The sequence below is a fragment of the Podarcis melisellensis genome, assembly GCF_964234715.1.
Source record: "Podarcis melisellensis genome assembly, chromosome: 4".
NCBI lineage: Eukaryota > Metazoa > Chordata > Lepidosauria > Squamata > Lacertidae > Podarcis > Podarcis melisellensis.
In genome coordinates this window covers 26714596-26736440 of record NC_138531.1, presented here as the reverse complement: position 1 = coordinate 26736440, position 21845 = coordinate 26714596, and the positions used below count along the sequence as shown (strand labels likewise).

At 43.0% G+C, this 21845-nt stretch overlaps 1 protein-coding gene across 1 annotated transcript in view; it reads left to right on the top strand.

The window, feature by feature from the left end:
* Positions 1-12481: 12481 nt before the first annotated feature.
* The window catches only part of TUBGCP3 (tubulin gamma complex component 3), a 57553-nt gene continuing 48189 nt past the window's right edge, over positions 12482-21845 (top strand). Inside the window, exon 1 of the mRNA XM_081908183.1 lies at positions 12482-12648. Coding sequence (XP_081764309.1) covers positions 12573-12648 — 76 coding nt within the window. The 5' untranslated portion in view covers positions 12482-12572. The remainder of the gene's footprint in view (positions 12649-21845) is intronic.

The window sequence follows — 21845 nt, the reverse complement described above, 5'->3', positions numbered from 1 at the left end:
TGTCAAATGTAGCCATGTTTTCACCCAGCACAAAGTGCTGAAGGACTGTTTATTTGTGCATGTTGTAACTGGGAGGGAAAGTGCTCTAAAGATGCCTATTTTAACAGTAGGGAACAGTTGGGTGTGGTCCAATAGTTCAGTAAAGTCTCATGCTGCATGTCACACAGCGTTTGGCATATTTCTTTCATAAGTCTTTCTGTCCAAGTAACAGATTTATCCCCAAAGTTTTCAAATTTGTAAAGTTCCTGAATGGAACATACGGCATGACATATACCGTATTTTTTGCTCTCTAAGACTCACTTTTCCCCTCCTAAAAAGTAAGGGGAAATGTGTGTGCATCTTATGGAGCGAATGCAGGCTGCGCAGCTATCCCAGAAGCCAGAGCAGCAAGAGGGATCGCTGCTTTCACTGCGCAGCGATCCCTCTTGCTGTTCTGGCTTCTGAGATTCAGAATATTTTTTTGCTTGTTTTCCTCCTCCAAAAACTAGGTGCGTCTTATGGTCTGGTGCGAAAAATACGGGTGTGGGTGAGTGGGTGTGTATATATATATATATATATATATATATATAGAGAGAGAGAGAGAGAGAGAGAGAGAGAGAACCAAGAGAAAGCATGTTTTTCTTATCCTTCAAAGCTATTGCTTGAGTTTTACTAAAATGTATGCATGAAGACTCAGTTGATTAATCAGCGTAAGACTTATTTAAAATTTAGTAGCAGACTTGCATTTTGTTTTTATATTTGGGGAAACAATGGGAGGAAGTAGAAAGGTAAAACTGCTGTCATGGGGGGGGGGAACTGCTGTCATGCATGCATGCAATTTATAGGCTGCCCTGTAACCAACATTCCCTGGATGGCTAACAGGGAATAACACAAACAAAATCCCAATGAAAACAACACTGTACAACCAATATGGGACCATGATGAAATCACAAATCACTTTGAAACAGAGAGCAGAGGAAAATAAACTTTGCGTGCATGAGCACAGGGGCATGGCTAATTTATTTTCTTTGCCCTACCGTGACATATTTAAATTAGTCTCAGTGTTCATGTAGCAGAACTGATAAGAGGAAGCAACCAAAAAAAGAAGCCCAGTTGCTTCAAAGACATATGAGCTGGACTCTACCTTAAGCCAGCGAAAAATGTCATATCAAAGAGGATGCAATCACACTGTCCCTCCAGGCGGTGGAAGATACAGACAAGATCAAAGAGGCACTTGACTTGACTTCAAATGCTCAGTTCCAGGAAACAAATTTTTGAAGTTGCATTAGAACCAGAGAAGGAAAAAGCCCATCAGCTTGCCAAAGTTCACCCTCCTCTCAGTTGTTCACAGGATCAAAGGTAGCAGCATTCTTAATACAGCAATCAGAAATGCTAAGCTGTGAGACTGCCTTTTCCATGAGACAATAACCTCCAAATAATTTGAAGATTCAGATAGTTTTAGATTAATGACCTATAGGGTTAGCTGATTAATTAATGGAACTGAGAGTTAAAAGCACCCTTTAAATTTGATTTTGCTCCAGTGTGGTAAAAATATATATTAAATATGGCTTTTCTTCTGATGTTTACAAAGGATGTTTGTACCTGAAGGAGCGTTTCCACCCCCATCGTTCTGCGTGGACACTGAGGTCCAGCACTGGGGGCCTTCTCACAGTTCCCTCACTGCAAGAAGCGAAGTTACAGGGAACCAGGCAGAGGACCTTCTTGGTAGTGTCGCCTGCCCTGTGGAATGCCCTCCCATCAGATGTCAAGGAAATAAACAACTCTCTGACTTTTAGAAGACATCTGAAGGCAGCCCTGTTTAAGGAAGTTTTTGATGTTTGATGTTTTATTCTGTTTTTAATGTTCTGTTGAAAGCCGCCCAGAGTGGCTGGGGAAACCTAGCCAGATGGGTGGAGTAGAAATAATAATAATAATAATAATAATAATAATAATAATAATAATAATAATAATAATAATAAAGGAGCCTAACATGTTTATCCAGAATTAAGTCCTTCTGACTCCCACATAAGTGTATGTAAGGCTGCCGCTTTAACCATTTTTGAGTACAGTATTCAGAACATATACAAATGAATCAGGCTTTAAAGCACATGGACTGAACAGTGCAATCTTATGCATGGTTACTCAGAATCACACAGTTTATGAAATACTGCCCTACCCTACGCGCATTGGCTCAGAAGAAAGTTCTTTGGTGTTTACTCTGAAGAAAGTAGGACTTATTCCCAAGTAAGTGTTCGTAGGAACATAGCTAAACTAAACAGCTAAGCAAATAATGGCTGCAGATGCTTTTATTAGCAAAAATACACCAGTGCCTCTGTGGGGAAAAGTACGTTCTCTCTTTGCTGATCAGGTGAACTGCTGATCATAAAGTGTAATTACAGGGATGTTTAGGTCCTGCCCTGTAAAATGTCTCTGACACCAAATCAGGAAGAGTCCTGAAAATTAGATTTCAGGGGTCCGCTACATTGGAATATTATTCTGTCTAAGTCCCCTTAAAATGATGGGGTATGCTTGGAAGCACTTTTGTGCTCTTGCACAGCTTCTGTGGTTTGTGCCCCAAGACGACAGGCAGAGATTAAAGTCTTTTCACAGTAAAGTCATGCTGTCAGCCCTGTTTTTTGTCCATTTCTCCAAGAAGTCAACAAAAATTAAAATCATCTCCATGGGGATTTTTTTATTTTTTACATATATAAAAGAAACAAAATTGGTCTAATACCAGGCAGTCCCTCTGGTGCCACACAGCACCAAACCAGACAATTTCTGATCAAGATATCTTAATAGAACCAGTTGGTTTTACCACAAACCTTTTAACAAAACCTAAGGCTTCTGTCCTCAGGCTTGATGTGAGGATGAAAACAACCAGTCTGGGCTTCCAATTAAATGGTTTGGTTATTTTTACTCAGTAACATTAATGCTTGTAAATAATAATAATAATAATAATAATAATAATAATAATAATAATTTTTATTTATTATTGCAATGAGAGACATGCCATGGGCCCTCCCCAGCTGAAGCCGGGCTCAGGGCGGCTAACAACAATAAAACAGTACAACAGTACAACACAACACTCTAAAATCATTCATTATAAAATTAACTCAAATCAAACCAATGGCAACCATTGGGCCAGAGCTCCATGAAGATTGCTGAAGGAGGGAGTCAGGCTGATAATCATCAGCTAAAGTAGACAATCTGTCTAAGAGGTGGCAGACAGCATTATTCGGTATTTTAAGTGTCTTTGGTTTTTTGATGTACTCCAGTGCTCCTTAATGATTGATTATAATGCTTTGACCTTGTAGTTCTCCAAGTGCCAACACAAACTCAGCCTCAGAAAACATAGCAACACACCTTCTTGCCCATTTACCGTATCTCCTCATGCCATGGGGCCCATGGCATGTCTCTCATTGCATTATTCACCACCAATACCAGTTCTGCCCCCATAGTACCTAGAGGTTCTAATGCAGTATTTAACTTTTGACACCAGATAACTCCTTTGATCCTCAGTTAGGGCTTTAAAACTGACTATACAAGTAGTATTACCATATGCTCGGCTAAATCTTGGAGGTTATGCAGGGGCATTCAGATTAGATGTAATGCTATTAACAATCATAGCAACTGAGAGTTATGCTATAGCCTTACAAACAGAACCACACTCCGTACACTGCTTCACTTGGAAACTTTAGAAGATATCAATAATATACAATCGGTCCGCAAAGCAATACTAATTAGCAAACGATGCTAGAACTCTTTTTTAGTCTGAAAGAGCACTTGATGCAAGGAAAGAGCATTACTGGATAATAGAACCTTAGACTGGAAGTCTCTCCCTTCTATTACCAGTTGTACGGGCTTTAATTCCAAGAACTCTGTGACTCACTGCATGTGCCTGAGGGAATTTTGTACTTCTGTGTCCTGAAAAGCAATGCCACGCCACATGGTTGCTCATCCATTAAGTATCCCAAGTGAAATGAGAGAGAATGCTATTGGCTCTTTTAATTTTGCTCCTGGGTTCTTTCTTTGTCATTGAAAACTATCCATATTGGTCAGTCGGTAAATCTATTGGGCGAGAAATGGCACAGATCTGTCTAGCGACTTATTGCAACTCTGACAGTTGTGAAATGATAACTCATTGTTGTCTTCTTACAGGGGTAACCATGCTGGTAAGAGCCACCCAGAGTGGCTGGGGCAACCCAGTCATGGGCAGCATGTTGTTGTTGTTGTTATCACCAGTCTTCCTTTAACATAAATCTCTTATGTGCCGATAGAAGAGGCTGTTTTCATGTAGCAGAAGGGGTCATTATCATTATCTAATGCATTAATTGTCTTCCACGCAATTGTCTCAAGGTGTCAGAGCTGGACTGAGGAGGAATGGTGGAGACCACCTCCCACTCCTCTTGCATCTTCCAGAGAAGAGGAAGACAGTATATAATTAGTGGTCTGCAGAAGAGGGGCAAAGCTGGGAGATAATGGGCGGGGGGAGCAGCAGAGCTGGAGCAGCTGGCTGACAGTTATCTTTAGAAAGTATTCCAGACCCCCTTCTCCCAGTGAAAGTGGTAGAGGAGAAAGCTAAAAGGAAAATGGCCTTAAGCTGTTGACGACTGAGAGGGAAGGGGGAAGGGGGAAGGGAGGAGATTACTCGGATCAATGCCATTACCCGAGAGGCGACATTTCTAAGCCTCTCTCTGTGAACATTGAATAAAATACATTGGTAAGAGCCAGTGGCGTAGCGTGGGTTGTCAGCACCCGGGGCAAGGCAAGTAATTTGTGCCCCCTAACCCGTGGATTTACACACCCTAACCCTAACCCCCAGATGTTGTGCCCGGTGCAGCCGGGCCCCCCTGCACCCCCCACGCTACGCCACTGGTAAGAGCTTATTGTCTCTCTATTACTGGCAGCCTGCTGTGAGGAGGAGGGCTCAGATTCCCTGAAGCCTGACACAAGGTGATGTACAATAATATGGAGGTGGGGGTGGCATTAAAAACCAACAACAGCAGATATCTTTAAAATAAAATGAAAACAGTGCAAAACATACACTCATGACAAAGACCTAATTATACCCCGTTGGGAGGGGAAATGTTTTGAATTTTTTCTGGGAAGTACGGATGGCGGATACCTGCCCTATCTTGTTATTTGTTAGTACGAACACATTGAACTTTCATGGGGGGGGGGTTTCTTAAATAAATTGAAACTGTGTCCAACAGTTGTCTGAGATGTACATAGCCGGAAACTCCCCCAGTCATGTTGTATGGTTGGATTTACAATGTGGTTGTTTCCTCAGAAGAACAGTACGTACTTTCTGATTCCTTTCTAACTTACGAACACTCAGTATCTGAAATCAGAGATGGAGAAACTTTGGCCGTCCGGATGTTGGTGGACTCCAACTCCTATCAGCTCCTGCCAACGTGGCTAATGGTCAGGGATGATGGGAATTCACCAATCTCTGGAAGGTTTGCATTAAACACACAGGCAGGATTGAAACATCAACAGGTTGGCAGATAACATGAATATCTTGCAGCAAAACCAATCTCTGGACTGGTTCACAAATATATACCTATTGTTTGACTGATATGTATGTGTGTATATCACTGGCTTAGATCCATTGAAAAACATTTTATCTGATGTGGTATTAAAGTTCTATCTGTAACTACTGCCCCTTGAAAAAGCTCTTTAACTTTTCACACACGGTTTCAATACATTCAGGGTTCCTCTTGTTCAAGGGCTGTGTTTGCTTCATTTTTAATGCCGTTCAAGTCTAGGGATCCAATCGTTATGAGAACACTTTATCTGAGATAAGAGATATTTATTGACTCCTTTGCAGTAAAGATACAATCCACACCCATGGGGGAGGGGTGATATCCTGACTATAAACAAGTCCTACACTTCGATGCTAGTGGGACAGTTGCCAATCTGGTTCAGCGTCATCAGAAGTGTTTAATTACTGCCGCTTGCTCCATCTGTAATGTGAACTTACTGACGATGATCTCTGTGCCCAACAGCACAGATGCTGCAATGTCAACTTCTCTTCCTATGTTTGTTGCATCCTGTGCCCAACCTTGGCTTAGAGACCAACCAGCACTGATAATTAATCTGTTTTAATGTTGATAGCCTCACCATTTTTTTCTTTTAACAACCAGCTGCTTTGTTCTTGCCATTTCTTCCTTTACCACTTAGCTATTTAGACACCAACTGCATCAGGAATTGTTTTCATATGCATCTTGCCAATCAAGTGTTAAGCAACATGTAATTGTTTATCAAAGAGACAATCCTAACTACAGTATACACCATTACATAGGCTGCATTGAGAAGAGTAGCATTGATTTTTCAGTAAACATGCAAAAAATTGCACTGCTAGAATATTGCCAAATACTTTTTTTTCTAACTTGGATCACATTAGAAATGTCACTTTTACCGAGGAGTCTCTCTCTCTCTCTCTCTCTCTCTCTCTCTGTGTGTGTGTGTGTGTGTCCGACTTTCTGAATTCTAACACAAAGATCCAGTGTAGGGAAACAGACTGAGGCACTACAGTACACTTTGCAACAGAAGAAGCAATCCTGTGGAAAGCAACCCAATCTCCTGTATCAGGAAAACACAATCCATTTGAGTCCTGACCTCATCCTTATTGCATGCCTCAGGCTAAAAGAAAAGTATTATTGAGCCTGAGGAATGACATTTATTTACTTAGAAAGCGGTACTATGCTAGGATCTAAAGAGGCACTTAGGCACACCTACTTTGTGTGTACCCAGTGAAGGGTTTCTTTATTTCAACACCAGGTCCTCATGCCTTTAAAACAAAGACAAAGGTTGGCAAACTTTTTTGGACCTGTGGGCACATTTGGAATTTTGAGAGTGTGCCACGGGCACACACACAACCCGCCCGCCCCCGTCGGTTTTCTTTGCTTGCCTTCCCAACAGACAGAAAGAGAAAAAGCACACACACATATGTTGTTTTTTCCATAGTGTCCTGTAAAAGTTAGATACAGTAGAATTAAAACAGAGCCTCTTGAATTTGCTTTATTTTACACAGCATCTCTCTAAAAGCCCACCACCCAATTAAAACTTACATTGGTAGACTGTAAGAATCGTAGATCCAGTGTTTGCCAGCACTACAAATTCATGGATTTGAGGCATGGATCCTCAAGGATCTTAATGATTTTTAAATTTTATTTTATATAGGATGACAATGAAAGCAGCAACAAATCAATGGACTCAGCTGGGACATGATTTGATGGTGGTTTCCAGATGATCCTTTGTAAAAAATATAAGGATGCATAATCTGAGCCGCGAATCCATGTTTTAGTGCCTTGGCAGTGCCAGATCCCAATCATTTGCAATAAAAAATTAAAAAATGCATAGCTTCAGCTGTGATTTCCCCTGCCTCCCCATTTCAAGAATTAAAGAAACAATGAAGGCACTTCCATAGAAAGCCGCTGGTGCTTTAAAAATATCTATAAGCATTGTTTTATTTGAACATTATCATTGGAAAGAAAGAACTAAAGTCCTCTGGTAAATGCGTTTCTACCTCCTGTTGACTGATCACTAGGCATTAAATTTAAATGGGTGACATTATAAAATATTCAGATAATCAGCTTATTATGTGCACAGGGGTCTCTGTTGGGCCAAGTCATTTTACTGCAATGGCCCCATTATCGCTTGCATGATGCAGCTGTACATTGTGTAATGCGATACAGTCATGCTTAAAGTTAATCAAGCAGGCAGTAAGACTATCAGTCCAGTCCTTGATATGTTTAATTGTACGCCCCATTATTTCAGCAGTGTTTGTTGCCAAGTAAGAATGCTGAACCTTGCAAGCCTATAGCTTCTAGATCAGAAGCTGAGAAAACTGAGATTTCCTCATTCGGTTTTGGTCTAGCTGATCTGGATTAGAATATGGGGTGGTAGCAGAACTCCCACAAGTGCTAAAAAAGGGATCCATCGCTCTTGCTGTAACCGTCTACCCACAGTTATAACATGTATGCCTCCTCTCATTTTCAGCAAATGTCTGCTGAGCATATTACTTTTGCATCATGGGATAATATGGGGTTAGTTAAGTTATAGCAATTTATACCCTAGTGTCGGACCAAGACCAAGCCTGAGGCAAACCACAAAATGGTGCCCCACCCTGCTAGAAAAGATGGAGGAGTGAAGCTCTACACCAGGAACAAGGGCCGAAGTAAAGAGCCGCATCAAGAACAAGGGAGGAATAAAGATCTACTTGTGGTGCGTTCCTTGGAGTGCCAACTTGGCCCCACAACCGTGGGTGCTATGCAGCATGCATGGCCCTGGCACTGAAATGTGTGGGTGCCCAGCCCCTTCAGGGGGAATTTAGTGGGTGCTCAGGCACCCAGGGCCCCATGCAGTTGGCACCTATGCTTGGAGGCCAGATCCACTGCCCCTGTGTATCTTGCCGCCCGAGGCTGTCGCCTCATCTTGCCTCATGGATGGGCCGACCCTGCCTAGAGCATTTTCTGTTCCCCCCTAGTATCATAATATAATAATAATAATAATTTATTATTTATACCTCACCCATCTGGCTGGGTCCCCCCAGCCACTCTAGGCGGCTTCCAACAAAACACTAAAATATAATAACCTATTAAACATTAAAAGCTTCCCTAAACAGGGCTGCCTTTAGATGTATTCTAAAAGTTTGGTAGTAATTTTTCTCTTTGACATCTGGTGGAAGGGTGTTCCACAGGGCGGACTCCACTACCGAGAAGGCCCTCTGTCTGGTTCCCTGTAACTTGGCTTCTTGCAGCGAGGGAACCACCAGAAGGCCCTCGACGCTGGACCTCAGTGTCTGGGTAGAACGATGGAGGTGGAGACGCTCCTTCAGGTATACTGGACTATTGGCTATTCTGGCTGGGGCTGACAGAAACTAGAGTCCAGCAACATCTGAAGGGCCACAGGTTCCCCATCCCTGCTCTAGGATTAGTTCTCTCTGATCATAGCCAGTGCTCTTAAGACCATAAGCAGGGTTCCCAACACTTTGTGATACAGTGAAAACAAAAAAACCCAAAAAAATTAAAAAGCTGTTTTTCACAACTTCTGTGCTGCCACCTGGTGTTAACTGTATAGTAAATTACACACGATACCTTTAAAGCATTTTCGAGGCACATTTCTCTCCATCAAATAATTCTGAGCACTGCAGCTCACCCCTTCACAGAGTTATGATTCCCAGCAATACTTAGCAAACCATAGTCCCCAGAATTCTTTTGAGGGCAAAAATGTGCTTTGCTTAGTGTGGCATCTATGCATATTCTGAGAGCCCTACCATAAACAATTCTAGCACCTCTTTGTAGTGCTTGCTAATAGTAGCAATTTATGGTTGAAAAAGAGTCACATTTGTTCTTCATATAGTCACCTTCCCCCCTTGCATGTAACATGCCTTTTAGAAAATTGCTGAAAATATATTCATCTTTAATTATAAGCTGGCCAAATAATAATTACAACCTTCATAAAACGGTGGAAAGGTAGAAAGATGAAAATTGTAAATTGAAGAGTTATAATTACAGGCTGCATAGAAGGGTGTTTTTGGTGCTACAGTACAAAGAGAAGGGTTTGTTCCCACGTGGCAGCGGTCTGTCCTGATGGCTACTTACGTTCAAGGTCCAGACAGGTAAAATGGAGAAGAATGCAGCTCAGTCAGGGCTCCTCTTGGAAGTGGTGAAAGATTCTCCCTTCCTTTAAGGAGAGCCCCTGAAGCATTGTTTTGGGTTTTTTATTCCCTTCAGTATGGCATTTGTTGAGCTGTTGAGAAGCTAAAACCAAGGCTGCTCTACATTGAGCACATTTGACTGCAAGTGTGCTTATTTGAAATAAACAAAACACACTTCCACATGCATTTGTTTAGGACATGAATCAAACGAAGTGAACTGCAGTCCACAGGAGCTTGCACCACAGACAACTCCCTGTTTACGAGCATTCAAGATATGCGCAGGAAGTGGCATAATAATAATAATAATAATAATAATAATAATAATAATAATAATAATTTAATAAATATTTTATTTGTATCCCACCCTCCCTGGCCAAACCCAGGCTCAGAGTGGCTAACAACAAGTAAAAATAGCACAGTGTACATAAAATCACACAGTCAATTAATTAAAATACATTCTAAAATCAATTCAGAATCAATTCAGAATCAAATTAATGGCATCCATTGGGTTAGAGTTCTATGAGGATTACATGGAAACCAAAGTGCATCTTCTGATTGGCTGCAGGAAGCTCCTACAGCCAATCAGGAGCCGCAGAAGCCCCATCTCATTATTCTCCTGTCTCATTATTGATACGGGTCAGGGAGGATACAGATAGTCCACATCCTCCAGGAACTTCTGCAGCTGCTTAGCCGAAACTCTCTACCACCTTTCCCAAGAATGGGGTATTCACAACCGGGTGGTAGTTGTGACAATTGGCTTCTTCAAACATGGATGTACTACCGCCTGTTTAAGGACAGCAGAAACAACACTACTTATGTAGACATGTGTTCACCCCCACACTGGACTCACTCAATCCCTTCCCTCCATCCCTGGACTAGTTTTCAGAAGTCAGAATGGACAGGGATCAAGAGAACAAGAAGCTGGTTGCATCACTGCAAGGTTCCCCATCCACATAAACTGAAACTCACCCCATAAAGTACGGGAAGGTGCTGTATTGGACATCTCAACAGGAATTGCTACAACTTTGGCATACAAGACACTATGGAGCTAAGTAACTTTATCCTCAAATTGCTTTGCAAACTACTCAGGCAATGTACTCCAGAAGCCCGCCCACCACTTCTGGTCTGCCCAGCCTCTGGACTGCCTGAAACAACTCTGCTGAATGGTTCTTTGAGGACGCAATGGAGGCAGCAAAGTAGTTCTTCTATTTCCTAGTGATGCATTAAAGCAAACCCTTACTAGCTCTTGGAAGTCAGCCCAGTTACTTGGCAAGTGCTTCTTCTTCTTGGAAGGATGGAGTTTGGTGGTTAGCTGCAAGGCTGGAGGAGTGCATTTTCATGTCTCCAGTCTATAGGAATGCTAAGCGCCTGCCACTCTGGGCATTCATTCTCTTTCTGCCCCACCCCTGCACATAAATTAGTGTGTTGCAATAGTGTCTCAAAAACACTTCACCTCAATAAGCTGGAAATCACAAGCATCTCTGGGCACTTGGCCAGGGAGATGGAGGCCTAAGCATCTATTGGACCATAAATAAATGATATTTGAAACGAAGAAATCCGGCAGTTTAAGGGCCAGACAAAAGTGTTAGGTAGAAGGCCGAACAGGGTCTGGAGGAGCATCAGATATTGGCTTAATTTGCAGATTAAGGTATCTTCCAGACCAGGCAACATGTTTAATGATCATTCATCCTGATTTGTTTTTTAGGAGAAATTCAACAACGTTGCAGCAAGTAATTTCACTTTCCTGATTGCAAAAAGCCCAATATTTTGGGGAAATGTTTCCCCGCCAGTGCTCCAACGGCACTTCTGCACTGCCACTTCTTATGAGGTGGCGAGAGTATTGGAGTCTCAGCTTCAGGATCTGTCCTTCCATTGAGCACTCAGGGCTGATTTCCTTAAGAATGGATAGGTTTGATCTTCTTGCAGTCCATGGGACTCTCAAGAGTCTCCTCCAGCACCATAATTCAAAAGCATCAATTCTTTGGCGATCAGCCTTCTTTATGGTCCAGCTCTCACTTCCATACATCACTACTGGGAAAACCATAGCTTTAACTATACGGACCTTTGTTGGCAAGGTGATGTCTCTGCTTTTTAAGGTGCTGTCTAGGTTTGCCATTGCTTTTCTCCCAAGAAGCAGGCATCTTTTAATTTCATGACTGCTGTCACCATCTGCAGTGATCATGGTCCTACTGTTAATCATTTCATCCTGCATCTTTTATAACAATCCAAGAGATTTTGTTTTCCATTATGTACAATGAGAGCAGCAGAGTTTATACAGGGCACAGCCTCCATAGAGCAGGCGGTCGAAGAAGACTCGCGCCTTTTTCTTCTTCTTACGTGCCCCGCTCTGATCATTTCAAAAGCGATGACGCCACGGTGCGGCCAGTGACGTGCCGGGAGGGCGGCCGCACCAACAGCTACGGCTGGAGGGACGCCTCCCATGTTTCCTTGGCATCTTGACTTCAGCATGAATAAAAGCGTGGCTGCAAAATGCCGGGGGGTACATAGATAGAAAAGAGGCACAAACACTCCTCCCATATTAAAAACTAAGCCCCGGGCAGGGCCTCTTATCAGTGTTGGTAGGGGCCCGTTTGCAATGCGGAACCTCCTCGCCGCGGCTTAGCGGCGGCGCGAGGGAAGGTGTTCGGCGTTGCACCGTCCGGGCTGCGAGGGGCATTGTGGGGGCCCGCGTTTGAAAACCGTTGCTCGCTTCTTCTTCTCCTCTCTCAATTTTTATTCCCCCCTTCCTTTCTCTCTCTCCCCCCCCCCCGCCACCACCTCTTCTCTTCTCCCTCCGGCGGGGTTTTATTAAAATGGCGCCCTAAGCCACCCGAGTTGGGAGGCTCGAGGAGAAGCGGCCCTCGGAGGAGGGTAAGGGCGGGCGAGGGGCGCGTCCTCCTCCCCACCCTCCTGCCTCCCATGCGAGAGGATGGCGAGCCCGGATCAGAAGTCGCCCAACGTCCTGCTGCAGAACCTGTGCTGCCGCATCCTGGGCAAGGGCGAAGGTAACTGCCTCCCCCGAAGACTATAGAAGCCCTTTCCCGCTTGTCGTGAGCTTGCTCGGGTGTTTGTGTCGGCTTGTGTGTGTGTGTGGTGTTGCGTAGCGGCTCCTTCTGCCCTTCTGTCAGGGGAGCAGCTGTGGGAGCCGTGCAGGTGGAGCGAAGGATGTTCTTTTGCCTCCCCACATAATAACGTGCAGGCAAGCGAAAGAGGCTGCTGCTGCTGCGTTCCGTGGGTGGCTGAGTTGAGCAGACGGACAGCTTCGTGCCCCCTGGAATAACTTGGCTGCGAAACACCCTCCCCAGACACCGCCTTGCCTCCTTCCGCTGAAAGAGGTGCCTGAAACAGTAATTAATGCACATCAGAGAGAGAGACAGAGAGACTGTAAGAGTGCCTGGTCGGTTCTGGAAGTGGGGGCTCGAGGTTTCTTCCCTCAGCTCCACTGGGTGGACTTGTCTGAGATTTGGCCCAGCCACCTGGGCATCAGAGCTTCTTTGTGCATATAAATAAGGCGAGGGGGTGGAAAAGCTAAGTAGGACCTCTGAGAGGAATAGGCTGGATGCTGGCTCACTGAATATTGTGTGGAATAGGTAAAGGTAAAGGGACCCCTGACCATTAGGTCCAGTTGTGACCGACTCTGGGGTTGCAGCGCTCATCTCGCTTTATTGGCCGAGGGAGCCGGCGTACAGCTTCTGGGTCATGTGGCCAGCATTGTGTGGAATAGCTATACACAAATGTAATATTCTGCATTTAGCGTGTGTTTTTTGGCAGGGGAGAAATCAGATCCACATGTACAGTATAGGATGACACTCAACTTGACACCCGGAGGTGTGAAATGAATTGGTGCGTTAAAAAAACCCAACAACTGCTAGCAGGGCCCCCGTATGGTTTCGGGACCCTGTTGCAGAGGTTGGACTGGATGACCCTCGGGATCCCTTCCAACTCTACAATGCTGTGATTCTATGAACCTAGTTAGCCATGGTATGCTGGACCAGGTGACCATTGGCCTGATTCACTGGCTCATCTTCTGTTTTTAACCTGCTGGGTCAGGCCAGTAAACCATCTAGGCCAGCATTCTCTTCTCACAGTGGCCAACCAGATGCCTGTGGGAAGCCCTCAATCACTATCAGAGTGTAACAGCGCTCTCCTGGTATGGGTCCCAGCATCTGGTATTCAGAAGCACACTGCCTCTGACAGTGGTGGTAGAACATAGCCATCAGGGTTAGTAGCCATTGACAGAGTTATCATCCACAAACCTGCAGTGTACTGTTAACAGCTACAAATGCTAATACAATTTTTGACTGCATCAGCAGATGCATAGTGTCTAGATCATGAGAAGTAACTGGTACCACTGTTCTGCATTGGTTAGAACTCCAGGTCTGGAGATTGTGGTTTAAGAAGGATATAGACAAATTAGAACATCTCCAAAGGATGACGACAGATACAGAGGAGCCTAGAGAGTCCTGTAAGGAAAGATTGAAGTCAGGTACATTTAGCCTTGAAATGAAATGATTAAGTTCCAGTGTAATGACCACCATAAGTATCTCAAGGGTTGTTACATAGATGGAACACACTTGTTTTCTCTTGCTCTAGGTAAGGAGTAGCCAATGTGGTACTCTACAGATATTGTAGGACTGCAACTACCGACAGTCCCAGCTAGTGTGGCCAACTGGAGAACATCATGTTACCTATCCGTGCTCTAGAAGTTAGGACCTGAACCATTGGATCCAAATACGAATAAAAAACTTAGAACATTAGGAAGAACTTTATGGAGGTAGAAGCTGTTGGACAGTGAGGCAGACTGCTTCAGAAGGTGGTGGACTCTCCTTTGTTAAGAAGTATTTACGCAGAGGTGAATTAGTCACCTGTTGGGTTTCTGTAGAAGTTGATTTCTGCATCATTGAACATTTGAGTTCTTTTCCAAATCTTAAGAGGCTTGATTAACTTCAGAGCTATCTCCCAGCTGATGAGATGCTGCTAAAAAAAGCTGTGTTGAGTCTTTTTTTTGAGCAATGGAAAAAGAGGTACAGCAGATATGTTGTGATTAACATCCCATAAGTAAGCATACAGATGAGAAAATCTCAGGAAAAGTTTGAAATGCATTCTTGTTTCTAAAGCTAAAAATCATCCCCTTTTGTAGGGTATTGTTCAAATACTTTGAAAGAACAATGGCTACTGAATGCACAACTTCCTATAGATCATTGTGAGAGATCAAGTATACGTACATGATTATGGTATTTCTCCAGATAATGATATTTTCATAATTAAATTTGTTAGTTACTGCTGATATAAAATCCGCTTCCCTAGCATAACATGCATTTTTGTATGTGTAGGTTAAATTTTCTTATTTGGTAGGCAAAAAAGTATTACTGAATTACATAATACATCCTGTTAATCTGTTTGCAGTGAGAAAATAGTTACCTATGAATGGGACAGTTGAAAGATACAGCAATTGGATTGGATCAAAGATTATAAAAGCAAAAATGGAACTGCGGTATGTTTTCTGCAGACTTCCAGATGGCTAAAAGTCTGAAAACACTAATTAAAAATAAAATAAACAGCTAAAAAAGAAACTAAAGCAGGGGGATAAATATAAAAAACAGTAAGCTTCATAAGAAGTAATAGGTAAAGTAGCATAATTAAAGACCACATGGCAGAATTTAAAAAAAAACAACCCTACAATGAAGGTTAACTCATATTATGATCCATTTAAGCTACCAAAAAGGAGGCAAGGCAAACCTCTTGGGATGAAATTCCAAAGCCTTGATTCAGCCCTATTTCTGGTTACAGGGTTTATTAGAACCCATATAGGGCCTCCACTGTGGGCTTTATATGACCTGGCAAGATACAAGAGGAGATGGTGCTTTAGTTATCTTGGTATCAATTTGTGAAAGGCTGAAAGTTATCACTAGCATTTTGAATTGGGTCCAGTAATCCAACTCTAATTAACAACCTGATTGATGATTTCTGAACTGATTGAAGTTTCTGGACACTTTTCCAAAGCAACCATGTTAAGTGACTTTGAATGATCTGGATGTGTCATTGTGGTTAGGTCTGCTGTCTCCAGGAATGTGTGACCGCATCACCAGACTAAACTGGGCAAACATACATCTGACCATTGCTTTTACCTGAGTGTCAATATCAAGGCCACAGCCAGAAGCACCCCAGACTATGAACCTGTGTTGTGTAACCCCATCCAACACAGGTTATTTTATTTTTCTGATATTGGAGCAATCTGTATGTATGGCTGCCCTGCCCTGCTGTGAGCTAAGCCATGGTTTGTCTTAGCATTGTGTCATATTTGAGCTCATGCTTTATTTCCAGACAAACCACAAGCTGTCTATGGAATACTGCTTGTGGGTTGTGGGAGATAAACCACAAGCTATGGCTTAGCTTACAGCATTTTGCAGCGGCAGGACCAGAGGAGGAGCAAAATCGGCATGATCTCTCTGGGAACCCACTCATTTGCTGATTTGTGCTAATTCATAATCATTGTCTCAAACATGGCATAATGAATATTTGCTTGTTCTTTGAAAATTAGTTAAGATGACTTGGATGCATACTTTATTGTGCTTTAAAAATTTGGGGTTTCTTTTGGTGTGTGCAAGCTGCTACAAATATCAAACATGATTCACTAGTAAGGAACTTACTTGATTGTAGTTGGTTGGCATTTGTCTTGAGAGACAATGGTGTGTGCCTCCAGTGATGAAGTTAAATCACTGCGATAGCAGCACTGAAGTGACATCCTCTGGGACCAGGCCTGGGCACTATGTTTGGAGGTGCTGGAAAGCAGAGCACTGCATTTGTCACCAGTTTGGCTGCAGGAGTTGCTGGAAAGAGGCAAATGAGGTGCCACCTGACCACCTGGATTTATGTAGGGTTTATTGGTTAGCTTTTTCTTCTCCTGACGGTATCCTGGAAGCAGTGTTCAAAACTCCCATTGTTCTAGGCGCATTCTGAGACAGGGAATTTCGTTAGTGTGAGCAGTTTCTAAATTCGGGGTGTAGTACTGTGCCTAAGATTTCAGATTAAAACTGCAGTGTGGAAGGAAAGGAGGACCCTTTTCTGCCTCCCCATTTCCAGCTACTCTCTGAAGAGCCTCTTAAGAATGTACATTCCCGTACATTTCAGTGGGAACTTTCCCCAGGAATGTGTGCATAAGATTTCAACTCAGATTTGTACATTACTTCATTTATGGAAACATCTTTTGTCATATTGGGAAATGTGGACATCTTGGACATCTTCCTTTAAATGCAAGTAATTCTTCCTCAGTTTTAACATTGTGAGAGATTCCTGGTAAGCTTCCTACTGGTTGTGCACGGGAGCAATGTTTTCTTTCACATCAGTACTTTTGTGCTCATGCTAGTAATCAAAACTGAGGACTTTATTGATTCTTTAGAAGGAGGCCAGTGATGCTGTGTCCTGGAAGCGTCGAGGGCAACTCTAATCACATACTGTAAACAGAGAAATGTGCTGCTTTAAAGGTTCTTGACTGAGAGTTGCTAGCTGATGAAGTGAGGGACCAGGTTGATTGCAAACATTTGCAGATGGAATTGGGGTCATCAATAAGCTTCGCACAATATAATAGTTATGATGAAAATAGTTTTGTTATAGGTCACAAGGAAGGGTCTAATTCGGGCAATTTTTTTAAAAAAATTAGGTTTGTAAAATGATTTTGTAAACCTGTGGGGTGCTATTGACCCCACCTACACAATTTTTGGTGATGTTATGATTTGGTGATTTGTCTGTTATGAAAATGGGCAGAATTCTGTTTCTTCATCTGTATTCTTTTCTCACATGAAAAGGACACAACAGGCTCTGGGCTAAGCACCTGCAGATAGTGGCAATTAGTGAATAACCTTCAAGAGCATTTTGTGTGGCTACTTTGAGCCCTAGCACCCTGTGTGCATGTTGTTTGGGTTTTCTTGGACATTCCAAGGCAGTAAAATTGACCTTAAAAACCATAAGTGAAACAACATTTCCCCATCAAAATTACACCCCCCCACACCCCGCCCAAATGCCACATGGTACCGTATTTTTCCATCTATAAGATGCCCCCGTGTATAAGATGCTCCCTATTTTGGGGGACTCAGATTTAGGAAAATGGGGGGAGATGTATCTGTGTATAAGACGCCCCTTAATTTTTGACATTATTTTTTAGGAAAAAAGCCTAGTCTTATACACGGAAAAATATGATAATTTATGCTCTGTATTGGATGAGAACTACCTTTGTTTCAATAAAGGCTATTGAGACAAAAGTTTTATGGATTTTGTCTGGTGCTGTTCGGAGGTGTTTGACCCCACCCGTAGATGAAAGGTCAAACTTTCCTTCTCCCGTATCCTTTGCCAAGATGGTGGCATTTATGCTTGAGGCTACAGGAAATTGGATTTCATGACTCCAAAGACCTGTTGTTGTTTTTTACTTTCCTTGTGTCTTTTCAGCAAATGGTACTTGAGGTCTTAAGTGCAAACCTTGTTTAGCTATTTTCAGTGGTTTTGTAAGGTGTGGGAAGGAAATCATTAAACCACATAATTTAACCATACATATCTAATTCCGTACTCTCCCTTTTCGGGAAATTTCTAAAAAGCGCTAGCAGTGACAGTTCCTTCTTTTCTTGGATCATTTTGACTTTAATTTCCTCTTGGCTCTAATAGTTTGTCTACATTTTCGCAGGGAATTTGTTCAGAGTTCTTTCTAGGCTTTGAAATATGTATGCCGAACACTGCAGTTCTGAGTAGAAATACCTCTGATACATTAGTGGAGATGGTGAGAAGCTTGTGAAAAATGGATGATAAAAGAAAATTCCCACTAAGCATTATTGAAACCTGACTTCATAGCAGCTACATAAAAGCATGCTCAATAAAAACGTGCCTCCTTAAAATTATTGATACTTTTGTTCTTTGCGTTCAGCACTTTGAGAATCAGAATGCTATTTACTGGTGTTCTGAATTCTTTGGAGAGTATTCCACAAATCTGTTCATTAAGAGATCCTGTCAGAGTACTCAAATAAGGGCACAATTGTGAAATTGCTAGCATTCACATGAGCTTTGAAAGGCAGGTCTATGGCTATGTTCCATCTCACATCTTTATCAATATCACACTTAATTTATATCCCACTTGCATTGTTTTCACATTTAAGAGGTGAAGGTCTCATTCATTTTAATGAGACTTTCACGGTAGAAAATATAATGTTTTGAAGGTCAACTTTTCTAGGGGGCGTACAAAGGAACACCATATTATATGAGAGTGAGAGAGAGTGATGGATGCTAATTTGCTAAGTTCTCTGTTTAGCCTTTTGTTAACATGAATAATGGAATCATAGAATTGCAGAGGGTCGTCTAATCCAACCCCTTGCAATGCAGGAATCTCAACTAAAGCATCCATGGCAGATAAGAGGCTTCCTTTGCATGCACCCTATATACAGCTCATTAGGAACTGCAGGCTAGAAGTCTATTTCTTTATATTTGTAGAGCCCCTTCGCTTTACACTTGGCAAAGGTATCTGCCTTTTGGAACTGAGGCTGCCCAGCAGTTTTCTGTTTTGCTGACCCAGTTCAGCCAAATGTTGAATGAAGTCTCTGGCAGGAGCAGAGACTTTTAAAAAGCAGTTTGAGGAAAGAGTGCCTTTTCATCTCAAATATTGCTTAGGTTAAAATAATATTTACTTCTTCCTCTTGCTAAGCTGTATGGTCAATTTTATGGCCTAGCAATTTTATACACTGAGATGGTGCTGCCTTTATTCTGTCCAAGGTTCGTCCAATTGAAAGGGTGCATGTGGGACCCTGGACGTGATATGGTTGCTACATATGTATTGGGAATTCAGCACATTTTTTATTTGAAATTATTACATCTTTCTAATGAATCTACGTTTCTGATTTGAACTCCATTAAGGTTTTAGAAACTGTGGAATATTTTTTTCAGAAGCTGTACTTTGCCATTAGAAATATCAGCAGCTCTTCTTCATACAGAATTTGTGTGGCCAACAATTTAAGACTGAACGGACTGCTCTCAGTTCAGGTATATTAAAATAATTGTTATACATATGTTATATTCCTGTGCTGTGCTATATGGAATTGGGTGAAAACCAACTCTGGAAAGCAGCTTGTCAAGATGTTTTAGACTACTATTCCTATCCAGAACTGAACACTACACTGACCTTAAATAAGTGTTAGCTAAGGGATTGGCTTTTCTGGATAGAATTCAGAAGGGATCTGCAACTAATTAGAAACACACAAAAAATCCCCCTTGGTATCCACTCGCAAGAACAGAGCATTTTAGAGCTAGTTATCTCACCAGTTTCCGTAAGAAATGTACGTATTCTTATGGAGCTGTGTTTCCAGGTGATGCCCAATGTAGTCTTAGATGGCTGTTACAACAAGGTCCCACGCACAGACAGACTTTGTATTTGCAGTCAGCCTCAGGTGGAAGACATCACTCATTATCTGTTAGCTTGCCTCTTTATATAGGGTCCCAAGAGTTCACTTTCTGAAACCTTTGGTTGCAGAAACATGTATACCCCAGCAGAAATGGTTCAGGGTTTTTTGTTTTTGTTTTTCTGAGTGACAGAAATATATTTGTAACACAGAGAGTGTTTATGCATTGGCTGCAAAAAATAAAAAATTTAAAAAAGAGGAAAAGGGATTTAGATAAAATTGCTGTGGATTGTTTTGGTGATACAGAGGTTTAATCTGAAATCAGGCTAAATCTAATCTTGTTGATGTCTCTGGTATCTCCTCTCTCTCACATCATGGATGTCTGCTTATATTATGGATGTATGTTCTATATTATTTTATTAATACTATTGCTACGTGTCAGGGAACTGCCATCGGAAAGAGAGATGGTGCAGAGGCTCCAGCAGACTAGGAGAGATTCTGCAGCGGAGGAGGGAACCAGCAGGGGGAGAGCAGAAGCTCCGGCAGAAGGGGAGTCGGAGGAGGGAGGGCTCTGGGATACTTCTAGTGAGAATAGTGCAGAGGTAACAAGACCCCCGTTGGCAACTCCCACCCTTCGCCGGAAGCTGTCACGCAGAGAGTCACGAAGGCGCATGTCCGTGAAACAACTTTTATGTTGGCGTAAATTTCGTAGACGCCCACTGTCAGATTCTACCAGCGACTAACGGAGTCATGCCTTGGGAGGCTCCGTTAGTGTCTCGGTTTGGTTGACCAGCCAAACACCAGAGGGATCAAGCTTTTACGCACAAGCAGCTCATTATCCCATCACAGCAATCTGACAGTCTTTGAAAGCAGCTTGTGCAAGCAGAGGGCATCATGAGCGAACCAGCCGGAACCGCAGGAGCTGGAGCTGGAGCAGGTCCAAGCCTGGAGGAAAGGTACAGGGCGTTGGAGGTCCAGCTCGCGCTGCAAACGGCGAGGCTTGAGGAGAGGAGGGCTCAAGATGCGGATAAGGGGAAAACCGCCCCACTTGCCAGAAAGGTGCCTGGATTGGTGCAGAGATTTGGGGGGGATCCCAGGAACTATCAAGCCTTTAGAACGGAGATGCAATATGCTCTCAATCTACTGTTTGATGACTTCACCGATGAGAGCTCTAGAGTGGCGTACGTAATTAGCCATCTAGAGGGAGGGGCGAAGGACTGGGTTCGACCCCTGATGGCAGCCAATAATGATATCTTAAAGGACACGAGGAAGTTTTTTCGCGCCATGGACTTGATGTTTTCCAGCGAGATTGAGCAGGGGGTGGTGCGGAGGCAGTTGATGGCGTGCAAACAGGGGAGCCGATCTGTACGTGAGTACTGGACTGAGTTCACTATGCTTATTCATAGACTGGGGTGGGATCTAGCAAGTGAACCTATTCAAATGTTATTTGAAGAAGGGCTCTCTCCGACAGTGAAAGATGAACTTTCCCAGGCGCCCAGGGCGGAGTCTATGGATCAGCTGACTAAATCTGCGCTGTCCATAGGAGCGCGCCAAGAAGCAAGAGCTTTGGAAAAGCGGGAAGGAAAGGGGGAACGTTGGAAGGACTTCCGCATTCCAGAGATTCCGGAGCAGTCTTTCCCGCCCGCAGAGCCGATGGAACTGGGAACAGCGCGCGCGCGCGCAGTTTCAAACACCAGTGAAGGGCGGAAGAAGGAGGGAAAGAGTGCCAAGAGATGTTATCTCTGCCAACAGCCAGGGCACTTTGCCAGAGTTTGTCCGCAAAGGAAGGAATGGCAGGGCATGGCGGGAACTGTTGGGGGAAAGGAGGA